Consider the following 16920-nt stretch of genomic DNA (forward strand, 5'->3'; position numbering starts at 1 on the left):
CCTGTCAATATATAATTATTTAATTACAATAAAACAAAGGCACATACTCCGTAGTATGTTACTAGCATTAAACAGCGCTATTGCCTAAAAATAAATGTAATACATTTGTTCATAATTGTGTTGATTAGCAGATTGTTGTGGTCCAAGGGCTGGTCCTCAGATATAAACAGCTGTCGTCACTGTTTAGATGCATTTATGAGAGTCCCATGGATATGAATAAGATGGCATAGAATTACTCATTTCCTCTTTCTCTTCTCTACAATCTTGACAAAGTTCTGAACATCCTCTGCCAGTAACTGCGGCTCCTCCATAGCAGCAAAATGGCCCCCACGGGCCATGGCAGTGTAAGCCTTGAGCCTACGGTATTTCTGCGTCACCCACAATTTAGGGGAGTGCATCACCTCATTGGGGAAACAGGCCACAGCAGTTGGAACGTAAACTGGAAGCCTATTGGGTGAAAGAGAAGTAGCACATTAATGAAGTGATTATGCATTATGCACTACCATTCAAAACTTTGGGGTCAGTAAGATTTTTTTTTATTTTATTTTTTTATATAAATCAATTCAGCAAGGGGACAATACATTTATTTACAGAGTGACAGCAGAAAAGTATGTCACTTTGCCATCACAGGAATAAATGACTTTTTTAAAATATAGAAAAACACTTTTTAATTTGCAATAATAATTCACAATACTACTGTTTTTACTATATTTTTAATCAAATAAATGCAGCCTTGGTGAGCATAAGAAACTTTAAAAACATTAACTCTTACAAGTCGTCATGAAATCAAAATTGACCCCATTTACATTGTTAGCGCATATTACTAGTCTTGTGAACAATTAATCCGTGCAAGTTAATACACAGAAAAAAAAATTGTTTGTCGTGGTAATCTTTAATCAAAATCTGAAAAAATACTTCCGGTCTGTTATGGCGTTCCTTCTCTGATGATGTCAGTTTGACGGCTTGGGTTGAAATCGCTTAACCACTCCCCTCAAACCGTTAGTCTGCTATGAGCAGAGATGGAGAGGAGGAGCGCTAAAGTAAAACCCTGCCCTCTGTTCAATATTCCGTTTCACTTGGAAATACGTCACAACACTGGAGAAAAGTCGTTTGCAATTTCCGGTTCACGGGGACTTTAACCAATCCCAGATGGTAGTGTACATATTTACATGTAGAGCAGTTCCTGTGTCTAATATCTCCAAAATACTTTTCGGAACACTATATTGAATAAACAATTAAGCCTGAATTTCTCTTACTTTGCATGGGGCTGGTCTAAGCCTTTGCCAATGTTCTCTTTGTAGAAGCGCATGGAGGATATAATGCACCCAGAGGTCCAGTAGATCATCACATTCGTCAGTAGATCATCAAGAGAAAACTTCCTGTTGGGGAATCAACAGATTATTTAACTGAACACACATTTCACTGACTTTTAATGAAGCTAAACTAAAAAAAAGAAAGAAAAAGTACTACCTCTCCAGTCCACCATCCTCAAGTTTCTTAAATTCAGGATCAGTCCAGGTTGAAAATTTCTCCATAATGTAGGCAGCCAAACCAACAGGAGAGTCATTCAATCCACGGCCTGTGCAATACAGTCAAGCTTCAAATCAAATTTCAAATTCTGTTACATAAAACCAAATATATAATCCAATGGACCAATGTCACAACAGATTCAGATGTGGAGTCTGTAGAGTGCAACAGTGCCCGCCCCCTTTTTCAGTGGCACTGGTTCCGGTATTTCATTTTTTCAAATTCAGATTTCTTTTTAAAGTCTTCATTAAAGAGTTATAAGGCATGAACCAAACCAATAAAAGGTGAATCATAACACTACAAACTTTGATTTGAAGCTTCTTTTTTTTTTTTTTTTTTAGAAAAGTACACAAAAGACAAAGGTGTAAGACAGTACTTAACAGCTTTAGTGAGGAAAAAAGCTAAAAACTACAATCCCAAGAAGCATTGCGAAACAGCATAATCAAATTAAAATGACAGAGCAATATAAAACTATTCATTTTCAAATGTAGATAATATATAAAACCTAGGGATGGGTATTTGGGCTCATAAAAATCGAATATTCAAATATGTGTTTATTTAAATGACATTTAATGTGAAAGATGTAATTTTTTATTCGTTTTTTTTTCACCAGGAATTCCAATGTTAAACAATTATTTTAAAAAATAACCTGAAATAACGTGGGCTGACGGCTTCAGCAGAAGCACATGTCATGGATTAACAACCTCGTAGCTCATAGTAGGTCTCTAAAGATTTATAAGTTATTGACAATTTCACTATGGAGAAAATGAATGTTTTATTCATTAATGAATGACTGTTGCACTCTATTCAAAGATGCACATTTTTATCCATTTAATTCACTTTGAATATGTATCTCACCTGCAGTGTCAGGTTTAGTGGATTGTATGTGCATGTATCCAGACTCCTTCACGGCATTCACTACAAGCTTTTCCATACAAGGGAAAAGGCGTTTCACATCATGTTCTGTGAAGCCAAAGAGTTTGGGGAATCGTCGACCAAAAAGTAAAGACAACACCATGCGAAAGCCTGGTTTTGCAGGTGGAGCAAAGTTAACGTGGAGGCCTTTCACAGCACTAAAAAGAAGGTTAACAACAAAAGTACTTATAGAAATCTTTTTATTTCTATACACGTTATCTTCCTTTAATATATCTGACTTAAATTTACTGCATTCTATCTGATGATTTCAATGAGATTAAATACTTTAATACAGTGTTTCTCAACCACTAGGGGGCCCCACCAAGTCTTAAAATCAATGTTGTTCTTTCAACATAATAAATGTTTACTTATCAGTTAAAATAGGAGGGCCTTTGAATATTGTTTTGGACAAAGTTGGGCCTTGAAGTAAAAAAAGTTGAGAACCAATGCTTTTATACATACTTGGGCTCCAGCTGGGTCATATTAGTGGTAATAAGCCAACCCCAGTCTCCTCCCTGGACGTAGTACTGGGTAAAACCAAGACGCTTCATCAGTTTATTAAATATGTGCGCTGCACATACAGAGTCGAACCCTGTGCAAAACACATTATGATCATTAAAAATGGAATTGTATGGAAACCAGACCAATTTACATGTTTTTTAAACAATTAAATGTCCGTTGGGTTGGGTTGTTTGCCATTTACCTTTCTTATGTGGGGCCTCTGAGAAACCATAACCAGGTATTGAGGGACAGATGACTTCGAAGGCTATGTCATCAGGGCTGGCTGGCTCCGTAAGCAGGGGGATGATCCCATAAAACTCATAGAAGGAGCCTGGCCATCCATGGACCATCATCAGAGGTACTGCACGGGTTCCCTCTGGCAGGTTCTTCGGTTTCACGTGAACATAGTGAATATCAATTCCTTTTTTTTATAGAGGACAATATAACACAGAACAACAATGAAATTTGTTGTGGTGTACTATAATACATGCAAAACGTAAGTGTCTATCTGTGAAAAATAATAGGTCTGTCTCTGCCCTGGATGATATTTACTGAATAAAAGTATTTTTTCAAGATGCAGAGATGTGTATTTCTTTCTATAGCAGTGTACTAGTTAAGACTCACCTTCGATTTTGGTTTTGAAATGAGGATATTTGTTCAGTTTATCCACTTGTTTGCTCCAACTAAAATCATTCCTCCAATAAGACACAACCTTATCAAGGTATTTGGAGTTGAAGCCATAGTTAAACTGACTATCTTCAAGAGAAGGAAAGGAGCGGGTCTGATCCAGCCTGCGGTGCAAATCCTAAGAAATATAAAGGATAATTAAAAGAAATAATTATTCAAAATTCTATTCTGATGATGACATCAGGATTTAGGCTACCTCAATCTCTTCTGGAGTTGTCTCAACTTTAAACGGGCGGATACTATCGTCCTCAGGTCCTTGGGGACAAGCTCCCGCACCCCACCACCCATCCTGAGCTTTCAGGACATTCTTTCTCTTCTTCAGGAATACCAGAGCAACCACTGCTCCGAGCACCAATGCCACTGCCAACTCTATGTACATGGTTTAAGGGCCTGGAATAAAGCAAATAATAGTTATCATCAACTAGATTCAACCTTACATGTCTTGCTCAAGGGTTAATTGATGATTGCTAGCTCAAGGATCACGGTCACCCCTTGCAGAATCTGAACTACATTTAAATTTATGCATTTGGCAGACACTTTTATCCAAAGCGACTTACATTGCATTTCAAGGTACACATTTACATTATTATCAGTTCTTGCTTATATTAGCAATCTTTACTAGTAATCTGAACTAGCAATATTTCATTTCTCTAGGCAACATGATTTGAATGCATGCATGCAAGAAAATGGAGCAAAGGTTTATTGTTGCACAACATTCCCAGCACTGGGATTAGGGTAGACAAAGCTCGGTGGTAACAACATGTGGGTCACAATGCATGCATGACAAAGCTTTTCTCTGTCTAACTCCTAATGCACAGTAAATACCTTGTGAATAGCAATCTGTTGATTTGATCTGTGCTGTTCTAATTATGAATTATTCACAGAAATATCACACATTTATTTCTGCAGTTAAATGATATAAAAAAATATCTGAAAAATAATTTATCTAATCTAACAGGCTAGATGATTATAGTGGAATTATAGCAATAGACTAAGCTAAATTCTTCTCAATTTTTATCTTGAAAGAAAATAAACAATGAGTCACTGACAGAACCTGCAAAGAAGTTACTTGCAAATCCATTTACCCTAATAAAGTTATTATTAAAAGCTGTATAACAATGAAGTTGTTGCATAATGAGTTTTATTTCATGAAAAGATATGTAAAAAAAAGAACTGAGCTACATCAACATCAGGGATAGCAGCACATTAACAGTATGTTGTTGTAAATGAATATTAGATAAAGTAAAAGGTAAAACATGCAAAAACGCCATGATTAATAACACCAGACATGATGCCCACTCACCTCAATGTAGCAAAGTTGCTGTGTGATCGTTTAGCACCAAGACGCAGTATCATAAGTCCAATGCACTATGGGAAATGAAGTCACAAAGGCGCTGTGCTCACTTCCTTCCTTTCACTTATGGAAAACACATGCCTGTTATTCTGTGTTCTGTGAAATTTGTTTACGTCCTTCTTTCAAGATAATATAGGTGGTTTTATTTTAGTAAAGCTAACTGCACACCAAGCAAACGTTTTCACATTTAGCGATATTGTATTTTGATTGTAGTTATTATATGACCCTGTAATTAAGGTATTTAATGGTTTCAAGACGTTCTCTTTTTAAAATCAAAACATTAAAAAAGTAACAAAATAAAAGTTTTTTAAAACTTACGCAAATAATGATTGTTCGTAGAGCCCTTTTTTCAACGGCTTTTATAAATAACATTAGCCAGTTTTTTTTCAACGGCTTTGGCTTTGGTGTGTGGGAAACTGAAAGGGCGAAGTTCCTCACTCGCGATAGCAAACTAACTTAGTGCTTGGGAAGGGTTGACGGGTTTTCTAAGGTAAAACACGTTTGTCTGACAACAAATTATTTCAGAACCTCATTTACACAAACATATAAGTGTCACAATAATATTTTAGGTGACGGTTACCTGTAGTGGCGGAACGACAACGCTGAAAATCTACCTGCTTAAAAGATGGCCTACTCAAATACTTTCTTCACTGTGGTACGGAACACATACTAAAAGGTATTCAATGTGACGATATGTGCTAGTTTAGTACATTTATAACTGTAGTAGTACATCCTTAAAAAAACCCTGACATTTTAAACATGACAGGTAATACTTGTCGGTCATCCTGAACAGGTAACTTTAAGCCAGATGTTGAGAACAGTAAATTGTATCCATCTATCAACACTGAAGTCCTAGCAGATATAAAAACAAAGGTTAACATTGTTTTAAAAATAGATTAAAATGATGTTCCTGTGCACAAACGTTGGGTGTCAGCATATTGTCAAGTATTGAAACAAATTAATAATTGCTTTTTAAATTTAACCTTAAAAGCATTGTTAAATGTTTGTTGACTAATGCTGTTAGAAAGTAAGAGTAAATGAAATAGGATGAAAAAAAAAGATAAATTTATTTAGGTTCAATGTACATCATGCATAGACATACAAACTAGATTACAATGAAATCCTAAGAAATTAAGAAGGTCTTGTTTCGAAATGTATTCCCTTGATGTTGGTGCAGTTAAAACCCACTTTTTCCAACATGAAATAATAGGCAGACAAGCTGAAACAACTGTATAACCATTACAACGTTGTCCGACCTCCGGAATAAGAACACAAATATCAGCATCTTGTATAGGATGTTTCCTCTTGTCTTGCTGCTTGTTCTCCAAACGAGCATAATCTTGAACATTCTCAGTATACAGTCAATAAACATCAACCAAACTTCATCTCCATCCTCCTGTAGATCCGTCTCTCTTCAATGTCAGTCTGATTGAGTCACAAACAACTACTGTCCAATCCCAACAGGTCCTTTGATTCATTCACTCCGTTTCCATGGATCCACTGTGGGTCTCTTTGGAGACCATTAATCTCATCAACTTCCCATGCAGTTTCTCGATCTTCTTTACATCTTGGGCCTGGTCAGTCTTGTACTGTAAACACTAAGAAGAAACGTACAGTGAATCTACCATGATCTACATAAGAATAAACAAAACAGTGTTCTTGCAAGGGCTAAAAACAACATACATACCACAGCATCATCTGTGACCTTCATACAGAGATTTCCATCACAGTGTCGATATTTCAGAACCACTCTGACCTGAATGAACAACATTAACAAGACAGTTACAGTGCATCAGTACATGTAAGGTTTGAATACTGCAGTCTTTCTCTGGCTGACAGTTTCATTTTCAGGCATTCATATACACAATATTGTGTTTGTACTTCCAGACAACAATTCGAATTCGCTCTACAATATATTTGACCAAATTTAAGTTTCTTTTTGACTGTGAATATGTGCTTGAAGCCGGTAGCCTAAAAATAAAAGGTTGTTTATCAGTTACCTTCATCGGGTCCGTCAAATAAAGTTTTTCTGCAGCTCGCGCAAATTCTTCCCACGTCTGGTAATAAGGCATGATGTAGTAAACACTAAATATAGGGTATTTTGGTAAATACTTTAGAGTGGTAGCAACATACAGCTGTTAGAAGTAAAACCCAGGTGGCACAAAATATGGCCACTTTGAGTCGTAGAAAAACGCACTCTGATTGGTCGGCAGCTGAACTGGCCAATATAAAACGTGCACACTGACGAGTAATCACTACGTAGTGTGATTTGAGGATTGTGATTGGCTTATAGAAATAGAATGAGCGATAGAAATGACGATTAGAATGAAAAGAAAGGCGGGGCTTAGTAGCCGCGTGGTCACGTGGTACCTGTGACATTTTAAACCACTAGTCAGGGCGGATCAATCATAATTATTTGTGATGAAATTGCTAAATAGAATTTACATGGTTAAGTTAGGTACATAGCCATTGGAATAGCAAGTTTTAAACGATTACACATTCTAGTTACAAATGCATTCAGTAAGACACAAAACGTCATGTGATTTGAATGCGGTTTAGAGGAGGATTCGAGCCACCTTGCGCTTCCTACTGGTAAACAACCGTCTCATCGTATCCAAGACGAATAATTCCCGTAAAGGGCCAGTGAACGACAGCTACACTGACGTGTGTTTAGTCAGAACTTATTTTGTTAATTCAGAATAATAGGGACATTTTTCCCAATCATCTCAATGGCAAAATGTGTCCCAATTTACCGAAATACATGAAATACAGTGTAATTTTAAAATCTCGAAAAGCAGTATAAGCAAATTATAAATGTTTGTTCATGTTTTTTTGTGAAACTGCTTTGGAAAGACATTTGTGACACGTAGAATGCATAACTTAAACACAGAATTAAACACTAAATATGGTCACTGAAAATATAAAAAGCAATGGCATAACTGTGATAGAAAAAATACAGGGTTTCCAGAGGCTCAAGCACGAGAATGTTTTAGCATGTGTACCAAATTGTATACGATTGCACCAGAAGATGGCAGTGTAGACCTTTTTTTTTAAAGCCTGGATATTTAAACCAAAAATTCAAATTGTATCCCAAATGCTTTCCCTTTCATTCTGCCTTCAGTCATAGTCCCTAGCCACATATACCCACATATTCATATAGTTCATTAGAGTCAGAGATGCATGAGTGACAGTGGTAGTTGATCTGGTAACTGAGATGTGGGGCCCAAGTCGCAAGGTTTGGACACTTGTGATGAACCATCAGATCCTTCACATCTGCCATCAAAGCAAGCACACCATTTGCTCTTTTTATGAACAGCTGACAGCACACAGATTATAGTCAGACGATGACATACACTTATCAATTGTAAAGCATCTTAATATGCTGAAGGCTTGAATGAATGTGATCAAATGCACTATCAATTATAATCTTTAATTACGTGAGAGAAGAAGAAAAAATAATATATATATATATATAGAGAGAGAGAGAGAGAGAGAGGTAAAAAGAATATATATATATATATATATATATATATATATATATATATATATATATATATATATATATATATATATATTCAGTTTTACCTTTATCTTAATATTTTACATGTATTTTACATATCTGTCTGTCTAAATCATAAATGCCTGACACACTATCATATGGGGGCGTGACCTGTGCGTCCCTTGCGTGGTGACGTAGGCCAGTAAAGCTATGCGTCTGTGCTGTGGCTGTAGAAGGGGATCCCAGCGGCACGTTGCCGCTATTAGAAGATCAGGCGTTTGCAAGACCAAACAGAAAATTACATTCTCACTTACATTTTTTTTTGTGCTGCAGCATCCACATACAGCTGCAATGCGGTAGATCATGTAGATCAAGTTATTTTTTTTATTTACTTTCATTTTTATTTTTTACTTTTCGCGATACAAACTCTCTCTGGTCCTGCAGCGTTTCATTCATATCTTTTGTGATCAAGTGCGAACTTTGCAAACTCTCTGAAATTATATAACACCGAATAAATAGCGCGGAAATCACCATGAGGTAAGTGAAATCTAGTTTAATCTCAACCCAAAGGCATTTATATATGCGCTGCTCTTCTTGTTTTGGGAAAAAAAATTATGCGTGGCTATTTGCGCACTGCCTATAAATAATTCATAAACAAACAGATGATCAAATAAATGGTGTTTATGATATAGATTGTCCTAGCATTTGTACTGCAATTAATTTTTAGTACTGTTAAAAGTAATCATTCAAATTATTACAGCTAAATTGATCAATTAGTAAAATCAATTTGAGCGCCCGTATAATTGCATAATGTTACTTGATATGGTGTGTGAGGAAAAGACGCACATATTTATAGGCTTATGAAGTATCATGTCAATATGCAGTTGTTGCAATGCAGCATGGCACTGAACTTGAGAGATCTTGTTTAAGGATGCATCATGAAAGCATAGTTGAGCTTATGTTACTACTTTGACACAAGAAAATGAGCATAACAATGTTTCAACACATTGGCTTCATTTTAGAGGGCGATGCCAATTATAATCAGTCATTTCCCTGCCTTTATTGTTAGATTGAAATATTGCTAGTTTTTTTTTTTAATGTATTGATGTTTGACACTGATTTAAAATGTGTGTATGTGTGTGTGTATATATATATATATATATATATATATATATATATATATATATATATATATAAACACACACACACACTAGTCATACACTGTTTGCCAATAACTGATTGACTAAGGATTGGATATATTACATTACATTGGCATGTTCCCAGTGTCTGGTGATCTGGTGAGAGCATGAGTTAAAATGTTCAAGCCTTGCTTTGATTATCAGAATAACTAAGTATTTCCACCCACACTTCCACTGAAGACATATGAAGAAAGAGCCAGCTGTTGGCAGCCTTCAGCAGAAACAAGCTGCCCTTAAAGCAGAGTTTGGATGAGATGACATAACCTTCCCCTTAGGTTTAGATTAATCTCTTCTGTATTATTTGGTCTGTCTTCCCACGAACCGTGGTGTTGCATAGTAAAGCACCTCAGATGTACGTGGCGTGGGTTGCCTCTTGTGTCAAAAACAGGATTGTCTCTCGCCCGGGAGTGATTGAGCAGAGGCAAATGTTCATGTTTGTTAGCCATAACAGGTGTGTTTTGTGTGATTTTAAGACCCAGACTGTTCCCTCTTACTCATCACGAGCATGTGTTGGGAAGTGTCAAGCTTTTAACTGTGTGACACGACCGTATGTTTATTATGTGTATGAGGAATTAACCTAATTGTATTAACAACCATCTTGTGAATCAAATTCATTAATTTAGGACAAAAGTTTGGATATACTTGCATGCATTTGTTTCTCATGATCTTAAAAAGTGCCTGGACATGAAATAATATTAGTTAATATTTTAACTTTTACATTTTTTTTCTTAAATGTGGAAAAAGTAGCTGTGAAGAATGAGTAGTGTCAACTTGTGACTGGTAGTGTATACTTTAGGTGAGTAACTAAATTTAATCAACCCCCTGAAAGGCTTGTTTCATGATTTCCAAAATTCCAGGAAGGCCAGGTCAGTAACACTGCTGTCTGGTACATAGAAAGTGTCTTTCAAGATAGAGATAGCCTAACTGACTTGAATAAGTCATCTCATTTTTGTTTTTCATTAGTGCATGTTAACTGAACTCTTGAGCACTTTTGTGTCGTTTCAAGCCAATTCAAATCAGGCTGCTCTAATCTTTAGGCCTAATCAAGGCTTTCTGAGTTTTGTAGATAGAAAAGTGTCCATATGAATTCATAAGTATGCTCTCGCTTTATCTTTCTGCCATTAGAAAAGATAAATCCCCTCAGAATATTCATGCCTAATCAGAACAGAATAATAAGCGAGCGCAATTGTATTGAAGGGGCCATTTAAACTTTTACTTTTCTCCTTATGTAATTACTCTCTTTGGTAGAGATACTGTGTCTACCTAATCTGCCCACCCCTCTCTCTCTATTACACCCTGTCACCTATTATATTTTCCATTTCATCTCTCATTTAGATACAGAGCCCTCTGTGAAAGTTCTTTATCTTTGACGTCAGTGGCTCAGACTCATCCTGTTGCACTCCTCTCTTACCACCACATTGTTTCTAGAGGAATTTAGATAACGCAAAAGCAATCAAGAATGCATTTAATCATTGTGGATTACCACTGATTCGTACTTTGTTTAAAGCAAGTTCATAACGTCATTTAATATCTGTGCTTTGAATGTACTAAAGCAGGTTCTGAATATGTTTGGTTGACATCATTTTGCTTTACTGCATGCTAGTAGACTTTGTTTTGTTACATTGCACTCTAAACTGTGTTATATATTTTTTCTGGCCTATGTTGCTGTAATGTTACATAGGTTTGAAGTGTTGATGAATTCAGTTTTCTCTTTGATTATCACAAAATGGAACATAATCATGCATCAGTCTTTTTCATGGTTATTTAGGTAACATGCTACAATAATGACACATTTGCAATATTAATAGATGATTGATGACACTATAATTTCCCCCTAACACTCATTGCTGATAGTCAGTGAGACACTGAAGCATGGCTTTTAGCTGGCAGTCACCTTGAAACTTAGGCTTGCTTTTTGGTAGGCATCGAATCGAATCAGATGGTGTAGGTCGGATCATTGTCTTAGCTTGACCGGTGTTTTAGAAACGAGGTTTTGGCTATAGCCTTGCTCCCTCTTCATCATCGATATCTCGTGCTATCAGACATAAAAATTAACTAGACAATATAAAGAAAACAAAAAGAGTCTGTTAGCTCCAGATATGCATGTGATTGTGAAATCTAACAGTCTGTCATGGATTTGTGAACAAATGTTTGACTGCATTTGAGTGGTCTTCACAAATCCTTTACCGTTGCTGCTCTTATAAATTCAGTCACTTTGGAGTTCATTTATTTTTGCTAGGGATGATGATGATCACACCTGCCATCACGGCTCTCTGCATGTTGGATTTTCAGTGAACCGATTCAGTGTCAAGCAACAAGTTGAGTGATTCTGATTAACTCTTATGCCCAAGTCTTCTCCCAGATGCCCCAGATGCTTCATTGGCCAATAAGCCTTCCAGAGTGTTTAAAATAGGCTTGTCATGAATAGGTTTGATAGGATCTTTAGATACACTACAGTTCCTGTTACATTTGCATAAGAACTTGTTTGTAGCACATCACCTTTTCTTCCTAAGGTCTGTTTTACAGTGAACATACAGCTGTTACATAGGTTAAGTGAAAATGATTTCTAGGTTACTAGTGCAGAATATTTGTTGAAATATTGCCAAACCCAATCCACCTTATTTTTCACATAAGTGTGGGTTGGCCAATTGTTGATTGAATGTGTCTGGCTTCCAGTTATTTTTAGCTGTTCGAAACAGCTTGTTATGCTCCTTGATATTGCAAACTGGATGGCTGAACTTAGCATTGGGCTTGACTTAGCTGCAGCCCATGGGCCCTGCCCAGTACGGGGCTGTTTATGTTCGTTTCATTTGTTCAGTTATATGCAAGTCAGAAATTGTTAGCCGCATTTCCACTGTCGGGCCATTGTACGCCAGGGCAATAAACGGGCCAGCCGTGGCTAAAACCCTCCAACTGAGAACTTCGAGGCCATAATCAAACGCTGTAAACTGGTACCTAACATTATTTCACAAAGCCTAGAAGTCCACATTAGCTGGGTTTTAGATTTGTGGTAAACTTTTACGATATTTTCTAAATGTCGATAAAAAACTATTGCGAAATGATAGCATTTGTTATGCTACTAAAATATAATATTTTTCCTCTTGTGATAAGTCATTTCAAAAAATCATGGCAATGGATGTTAGTACGTTTAAGTTTATCGCAGCCACTGCACTAGCCATTATTTTTAATCAAAGGACACGTTGGCGTGTTATCCAAACATTAATGGAAAGGAAAGCCCCTTATACTTGGGACCGGCACTAAGCACAAAGCATGGTAAAAATGAGCTCAGCACCGAAACGGAAACTCTTTTTGCACCTATATAGAGGATTGCTTGTGTGGGCAGTGTGAACTCTCTAACCTATTAATATGGATACTAAAATAAATATGAGCTTCTTTTGCGTGTGGCATGTAACCAGCCTAAGTTCCTCTCAGCACCTGGCTCACTCTACAACATGTGGGTCTTTGAAGTGTTGAGAGGTAGCAGGAACTCTCTATCTGCCATATGGGTTTACTTGGGTTTCTTTATTTTCCTTATTTTGTTTCCTTTACCCATTCTATAGTGCTCACAGTAAGCACCTGTTCAGAGTCTTTGAAAGCGGCGACCATTGAGCTTTTTTGGGATTTTTCTTTTTTCATTGGAAAAAAGTTTCATTGTTTTCATTGTTTTTGCCCATAGCTTTTTGTCTAAAGTACCCTTGTGTTTGGCCATGAAACTTATGTTCTCTGTTGTTTATACCTTAAATGCCTTTTTCTCAATCAATGAATGTCATCAAGTGATTGAGTGATATTCTACCCTCATTAGTCAGTCCAAATATGCTTATTTATGGATCTAGGAAAGGCTGATAGTGATCCATCTTTGTACTAAATGGGACGTCTTTCTGTCCTGAAGTGAATGCATTGTCTAGCTATTGCATGATTTCTTAATTTAAACAACTGCATATGCTGTATCCCTTAATGAGGACTGGTCATGAATGTGACATTTTTGTTCCATGCACCCTTTTGCATTTTTTTGGGAGGAACTTAATCTTATGAGTTAGCACTAGAATAATTATATTTAAAGTCATTCTCTTTTTTTTTTTTTTTTTTTTGCATTGCTTTAGTTTGATTCATTTCAATTGATGTCATAATTCCTACTTTAGAAAACCACTTATGGGAACTGTCACATGACCAGTGCTCAAGTCTCAAGACTATGGGAATATGGGATTAGCTGGCAGTGATCTGTTTTTGAAGTGCTAAGTCTGTTGGATTGATTAACAAGAAAATTGCAGGAGAGTGCTGGGGAGGTGTAACCAGCTGGTTAGTTTAGCTTATTTATGATCTTTCTCTCCAAACACAATGCAATATGCATTAAAGCCTTGGGGCTCATCTGTACTTCCTATGAAAGGAACAATGCTACAGTTTTCCACCTCTTGTTGGTTAAATTGCAATCAATCAGCAGCCATTAATCAACAGCTCTAGGTGGAAAAATTATTTAGCTTTTTGACTTCAGGCAATGAAATGATGCGTGAAAAATGGAGCTAAAAAAGCTACCCAACTCTAAATCATTAGCTGCTTTTCCACCGTTGGGCCAAACCGTTCTCATTGCTTAAACATTACATTCCATGTCAAACCGGCCCAGCCGATACCGATATGGTTTCATTTTCCACTGTGGGGCTGATAACGGAGCTTTTTGGAATGCAAATGCATCAGTTTACAGACGATAGAAGAAGTAAATGGTGACCGCATTATGGAGGATAATCAGATATTTCTTTCAATTTAATTATTCATTTGTGTTTACGTCATTTAAATAGTGCGCTTAGCCAGCTAGAGAGAAACTGGTAGCCACTAGCCAGGTAACAGACAAGTGACCAATCCTTTCTTTTAGATTTATTTTTGGGCTTTTTGCCTTTTATTGGATAGGACAGCTAGACCGGAAGCGAGGTGAGAGAGAGCGGGGGGGACGGGATCGGGAAAGGTCCACGAGCCGGGACTCAAACTCGGTTCGCCCGAAGCACAACGGCGCTACATGTCGGCGCACTTGCCAACAAGGCTATCGGCACCGACAAGTGACCAATCCTGAGTGGTGACGTCACTACACTCATTCTTCCAGCACGGTTAGCCAACCATGCTGATAATTCCGAGCCGAGAACGTACCGACTTCGGTACCAAGGCGGTACTGAAATTTAAATATTGTGACGCTTTGAGCGGTGTTGAGCGTAATTGTAAACACCTCTGATTGGCCATTGTGTTTACATGCTCATCGGATATGTCTGTGATTGGCTTCAAAGATCAACGCATGGGAGCGTTCGAGAGCACACGGAAGTGTTTGAAAGTGTTTTTAAAAATGGGATCAACAATAATCCCCAATATCTGCATTCTGCTCAGAATCTCTGCTTCAAAATTAAAGCCTTTTCACTTCGAACAGATACAGCATCTGCATTAAAGATGAAATGTTTTGTGTGTATGTGTGTGTGTGGGTGCATTCGGTTTAGAAATCTGGCCAGCTTCCCTCATCTTGTTTTCAAGATGGCTTGCTACACAGCACAACAGCAAGCGACGGATTCGTTACTGTCGTCCAACAGCATCCTTTCTACCACCGTCCCTCTGTGAAGCTGTTTCTGTAGCTGGAACGACTGTTCAGCAGGCACTCTCCCTTTAGGCTGCTGTCACTATGAAAGGACACTTTTTCGATGTGAAGTTTGGGTTTGTAAGAAGCTTAAGGGGCAGCGCGTGGTGCTTGCATTTTGCCTCTGCGGAGGAGGACACGGATAATTACTCTAATGTGTAGAGTGTTGAAACAGCTGTGAATGTTATCACAACACAGAATTCTGATGAGTTTGCACAGTTGTACAGCCATCTCAAAGACGACTTGGATAAGGACTTTTCTTTATCAGCAAATGCATTCCTTGCCATGGCAAGGTTTTCAAAATCCTTCAGTATTAAAAATCAGCAGTTTTTAAAAGTGCTTGATTCTGATTGGTCAATTGCGGCATTCAACAGTCAGATGTTTCCTAGTACTCCCTGTCGTCCATGGCAATGGTGTATATCCGTCTGAGTAACTGAAACTGGCGCTACTTTCACATCTTGCATATGACACCACAACCCTCTACGCACACCTTAGCAATAGAAGCCATTGGCTTTTTAAATATCTGAACGTACACTTAAAGCTCCAGTATGCGACTTTGGTATTTGACCACAAGAGGGCGCAGTTTCAACAATAACAAAGGCGAAGCTTGATGACGCTATGAAGGAGGTGACGATGGGAGATGTCGTTTTTAATGCGTTTTCACCATCTAGCGATATATCTACATGGAATTAATGAATCATGATCACGGATGAGGTAATTTATTCGTTTTTGTATTACCTGTATGTCTGATCGTATTATTTTATGTCATCATAATTAATGAACTGCAAGGAACGTGAAATGTTATGCTATATTATCCCGTTACAACATACAGCTATTTGTCAAATGATTTGTTTGGTTAATGTTGTGCAGTTTTACGTTTTTATGGTTAATGCCGTGTTGTTTAACGTGTTCAAACCAATATCTAAAAGTAAATTTGAACGGACATTTGCAAGTCATGACTAAATATATTTTTTAACATCATATCCGATTGTATTTAATTGTACTGCCATAATCTCGGTCACCACACGTGATAAAATGCCTTACCAAAGTACAAAGAGCAATATAACTTTGTTTATACGTGCTATTATTGACAGTTGCATGTCTTACCTGTCTCAATACACTCGCGAGAGAGTCTCTGTCAAGTCCAAGATTGACGCGCAGCTCTCTCCATCTCGAAAACGCCTGCCGATATTTATCCGGGTTTTATTCCTCCGTTTGTCACACAGTCCGCGACTCCGCGTGTATCCGAATATGGACGCTTTCGTTTTGTTGGCACTTCACTTCAATACTCGCCAAAGAGTTCGTGATCCATAACAGCTATAACCATACAGTCTATGGCTATAACGCTATAACCACCACTTCCGCAATTGACCATGCGATATTCCGGTGTGGTGGGTCATATTTTTTACTTTGTCAGACGTCTTTATTGTTTATTGTGATAAGAAAAAAACCCTCAATAAAGTTGTTGTAAAAAAAAAAAAAAAAAATCCGGTGTGGTGGAATATCCTATCACATGGTCCACACCGGAAAAAGGGATAGAGCGGACATTGCGTCACTGAGGCGCGACATTTCTTTTCCGGGACGGCCAGTTATTTAAAATCGGAATTTCTCTGAAATAAAAAATCTTTGGAGA

General features: G+C 37.4%; 3 protein-coding genes across 4 annotated transcripts in view; 1 reads left to right on the plus strand and 2 right to left on the minus strand.

The window, feature by feature from the left end:
- Positions 1 to 4992, minus strand: ephx1 (epoxide hydrolase 1, microsomal (xenobiotic)). Its single transcript, XM_081378234.1, has 9 exons — positions 4934 to 4992; positions 3827 to 4020; positions 3568 to 3748; positions 3146 to 3364; positions 2905 to 3034; positions 2386 to 2600; positions 1471 to 1579; positions 1257 to 1379; positions 1 to 447 (listed from the first exon to the last, which is right to left on the minus strand). The coding sequence occupies exons 2-9, from the start codon at positions 4007 to 4009 to the stop codon at positions 237 to 239; spliced, it is 1371 nt and encodes a 456-aa protein (XP_081234360.1). The 5' UTR covers positions 4010 to 4020; positions 4934 to 4992; the 3' UTR covers positions 1 to 236.
- Positions 4993 to 6027: 1035 nt separating this feature from the next.
- On the minus strand, positions 6028 to 7188 carry srp9 (signal recognition particle 9). The gene is made up of 3 exons (XM_081379670.1): positions 6985 to 7188; positions 6672 to 6740; positions 6028 to 6582 (listed from the first exon to the last, which is right to left on the minus strand). Exons 1-3 carry the CDS (start codon positions 7054 to 7056, stop codon positions 6463 to 6465), a joined length of 261 nt encoding a protein of 86 aa, XP_081235796.1. The 5' UTR covers positions 7057 to 7188; the 3' UTR covers positions 6028 to 6462.
- Positions 7189 to 8703: 1515 nt separating this feature from the next.
- enah (ENAH actin regulator) overlaps positions 8704 to 16920 on the plus strand; it is a 115643-nt gene continuing 107426 nt past the window's right edge. Inside the window, exon 1 of one of the 2 annotated variants that reach the window (XM_081378159.1) lies at positions 8704 to 9020. In XM_081378159.1, coding sequence (XP_081234285.1) covers positions 9016 to 9020 — 5 coding nt within the window. In that variant the 5' untranslated portion in view covers positions 8704 to 9015. The remainder of the gene's footprint in view (positions 9021 to 16920) is intronic. The other variant, XM_081378154.1, reaches the window with a different exon arrangement.

Source organism: Scardinius erythrophthalmus (assembly GCF_964197995.2).
Source record: "Scardinius erythrophthalmus genome assembly, chromosome: 11".
Classification (NCBI taxonomy): domain Eukaryota; kingdom Metazoa; phylum Chordata; class Actinopteri; order Cypriniformes; family Leuciscidae; genus Scardinius; species Scardinius erythrophthalmus.

Excerpts from the sequence above, each read along its gene's own strand:
- srp9 (XM_081379670.1), bottom strand. The coding sequence starts at position 7,056 with ATGCCTTATTACCAGACGTGGGAAGAATTTGCGCGAGCTGCAGAAAAA. Across the intron at positions 6,741-6,984 it reads ATTTGACGGACCCGATGAAG|GTCAGAGTGGTTCTGAAATA; the intron begins GTAACTGATAAA and ends TTGTTCATTCAG. Across the intron at positions 6,583-6,671 it reads AGGTCACAGATGATGCTGTG|TGTTTACAGTACAAGACTGA; the intron begins GTATGTATGTTG and ends GTTTCTTCTTAG.
- ephx1 (XM_081378234.1), bottom strand. The coding sequence starts at position 4,009 with ATGTACATAGAGTTGGCAGTGGCATTGGTGCTCGGAGCAGTGGTTGCT. Across the intron at positions 3,749-3,826 it reads CAACTCCAGAAGAGATTGAG|GATTTGCACCGCAGGCTGGA; the intron begins GTAGCCTAAATC and ends TATATTTCTTAG. Across the intron at positions 3,365-3,567 it reads TTTCAAAACCAAAATCGAAG|GAATTGATATTCACTATGTT; the intron begins GTGAGTCTTAAC and ends TATAAAAAAAAG.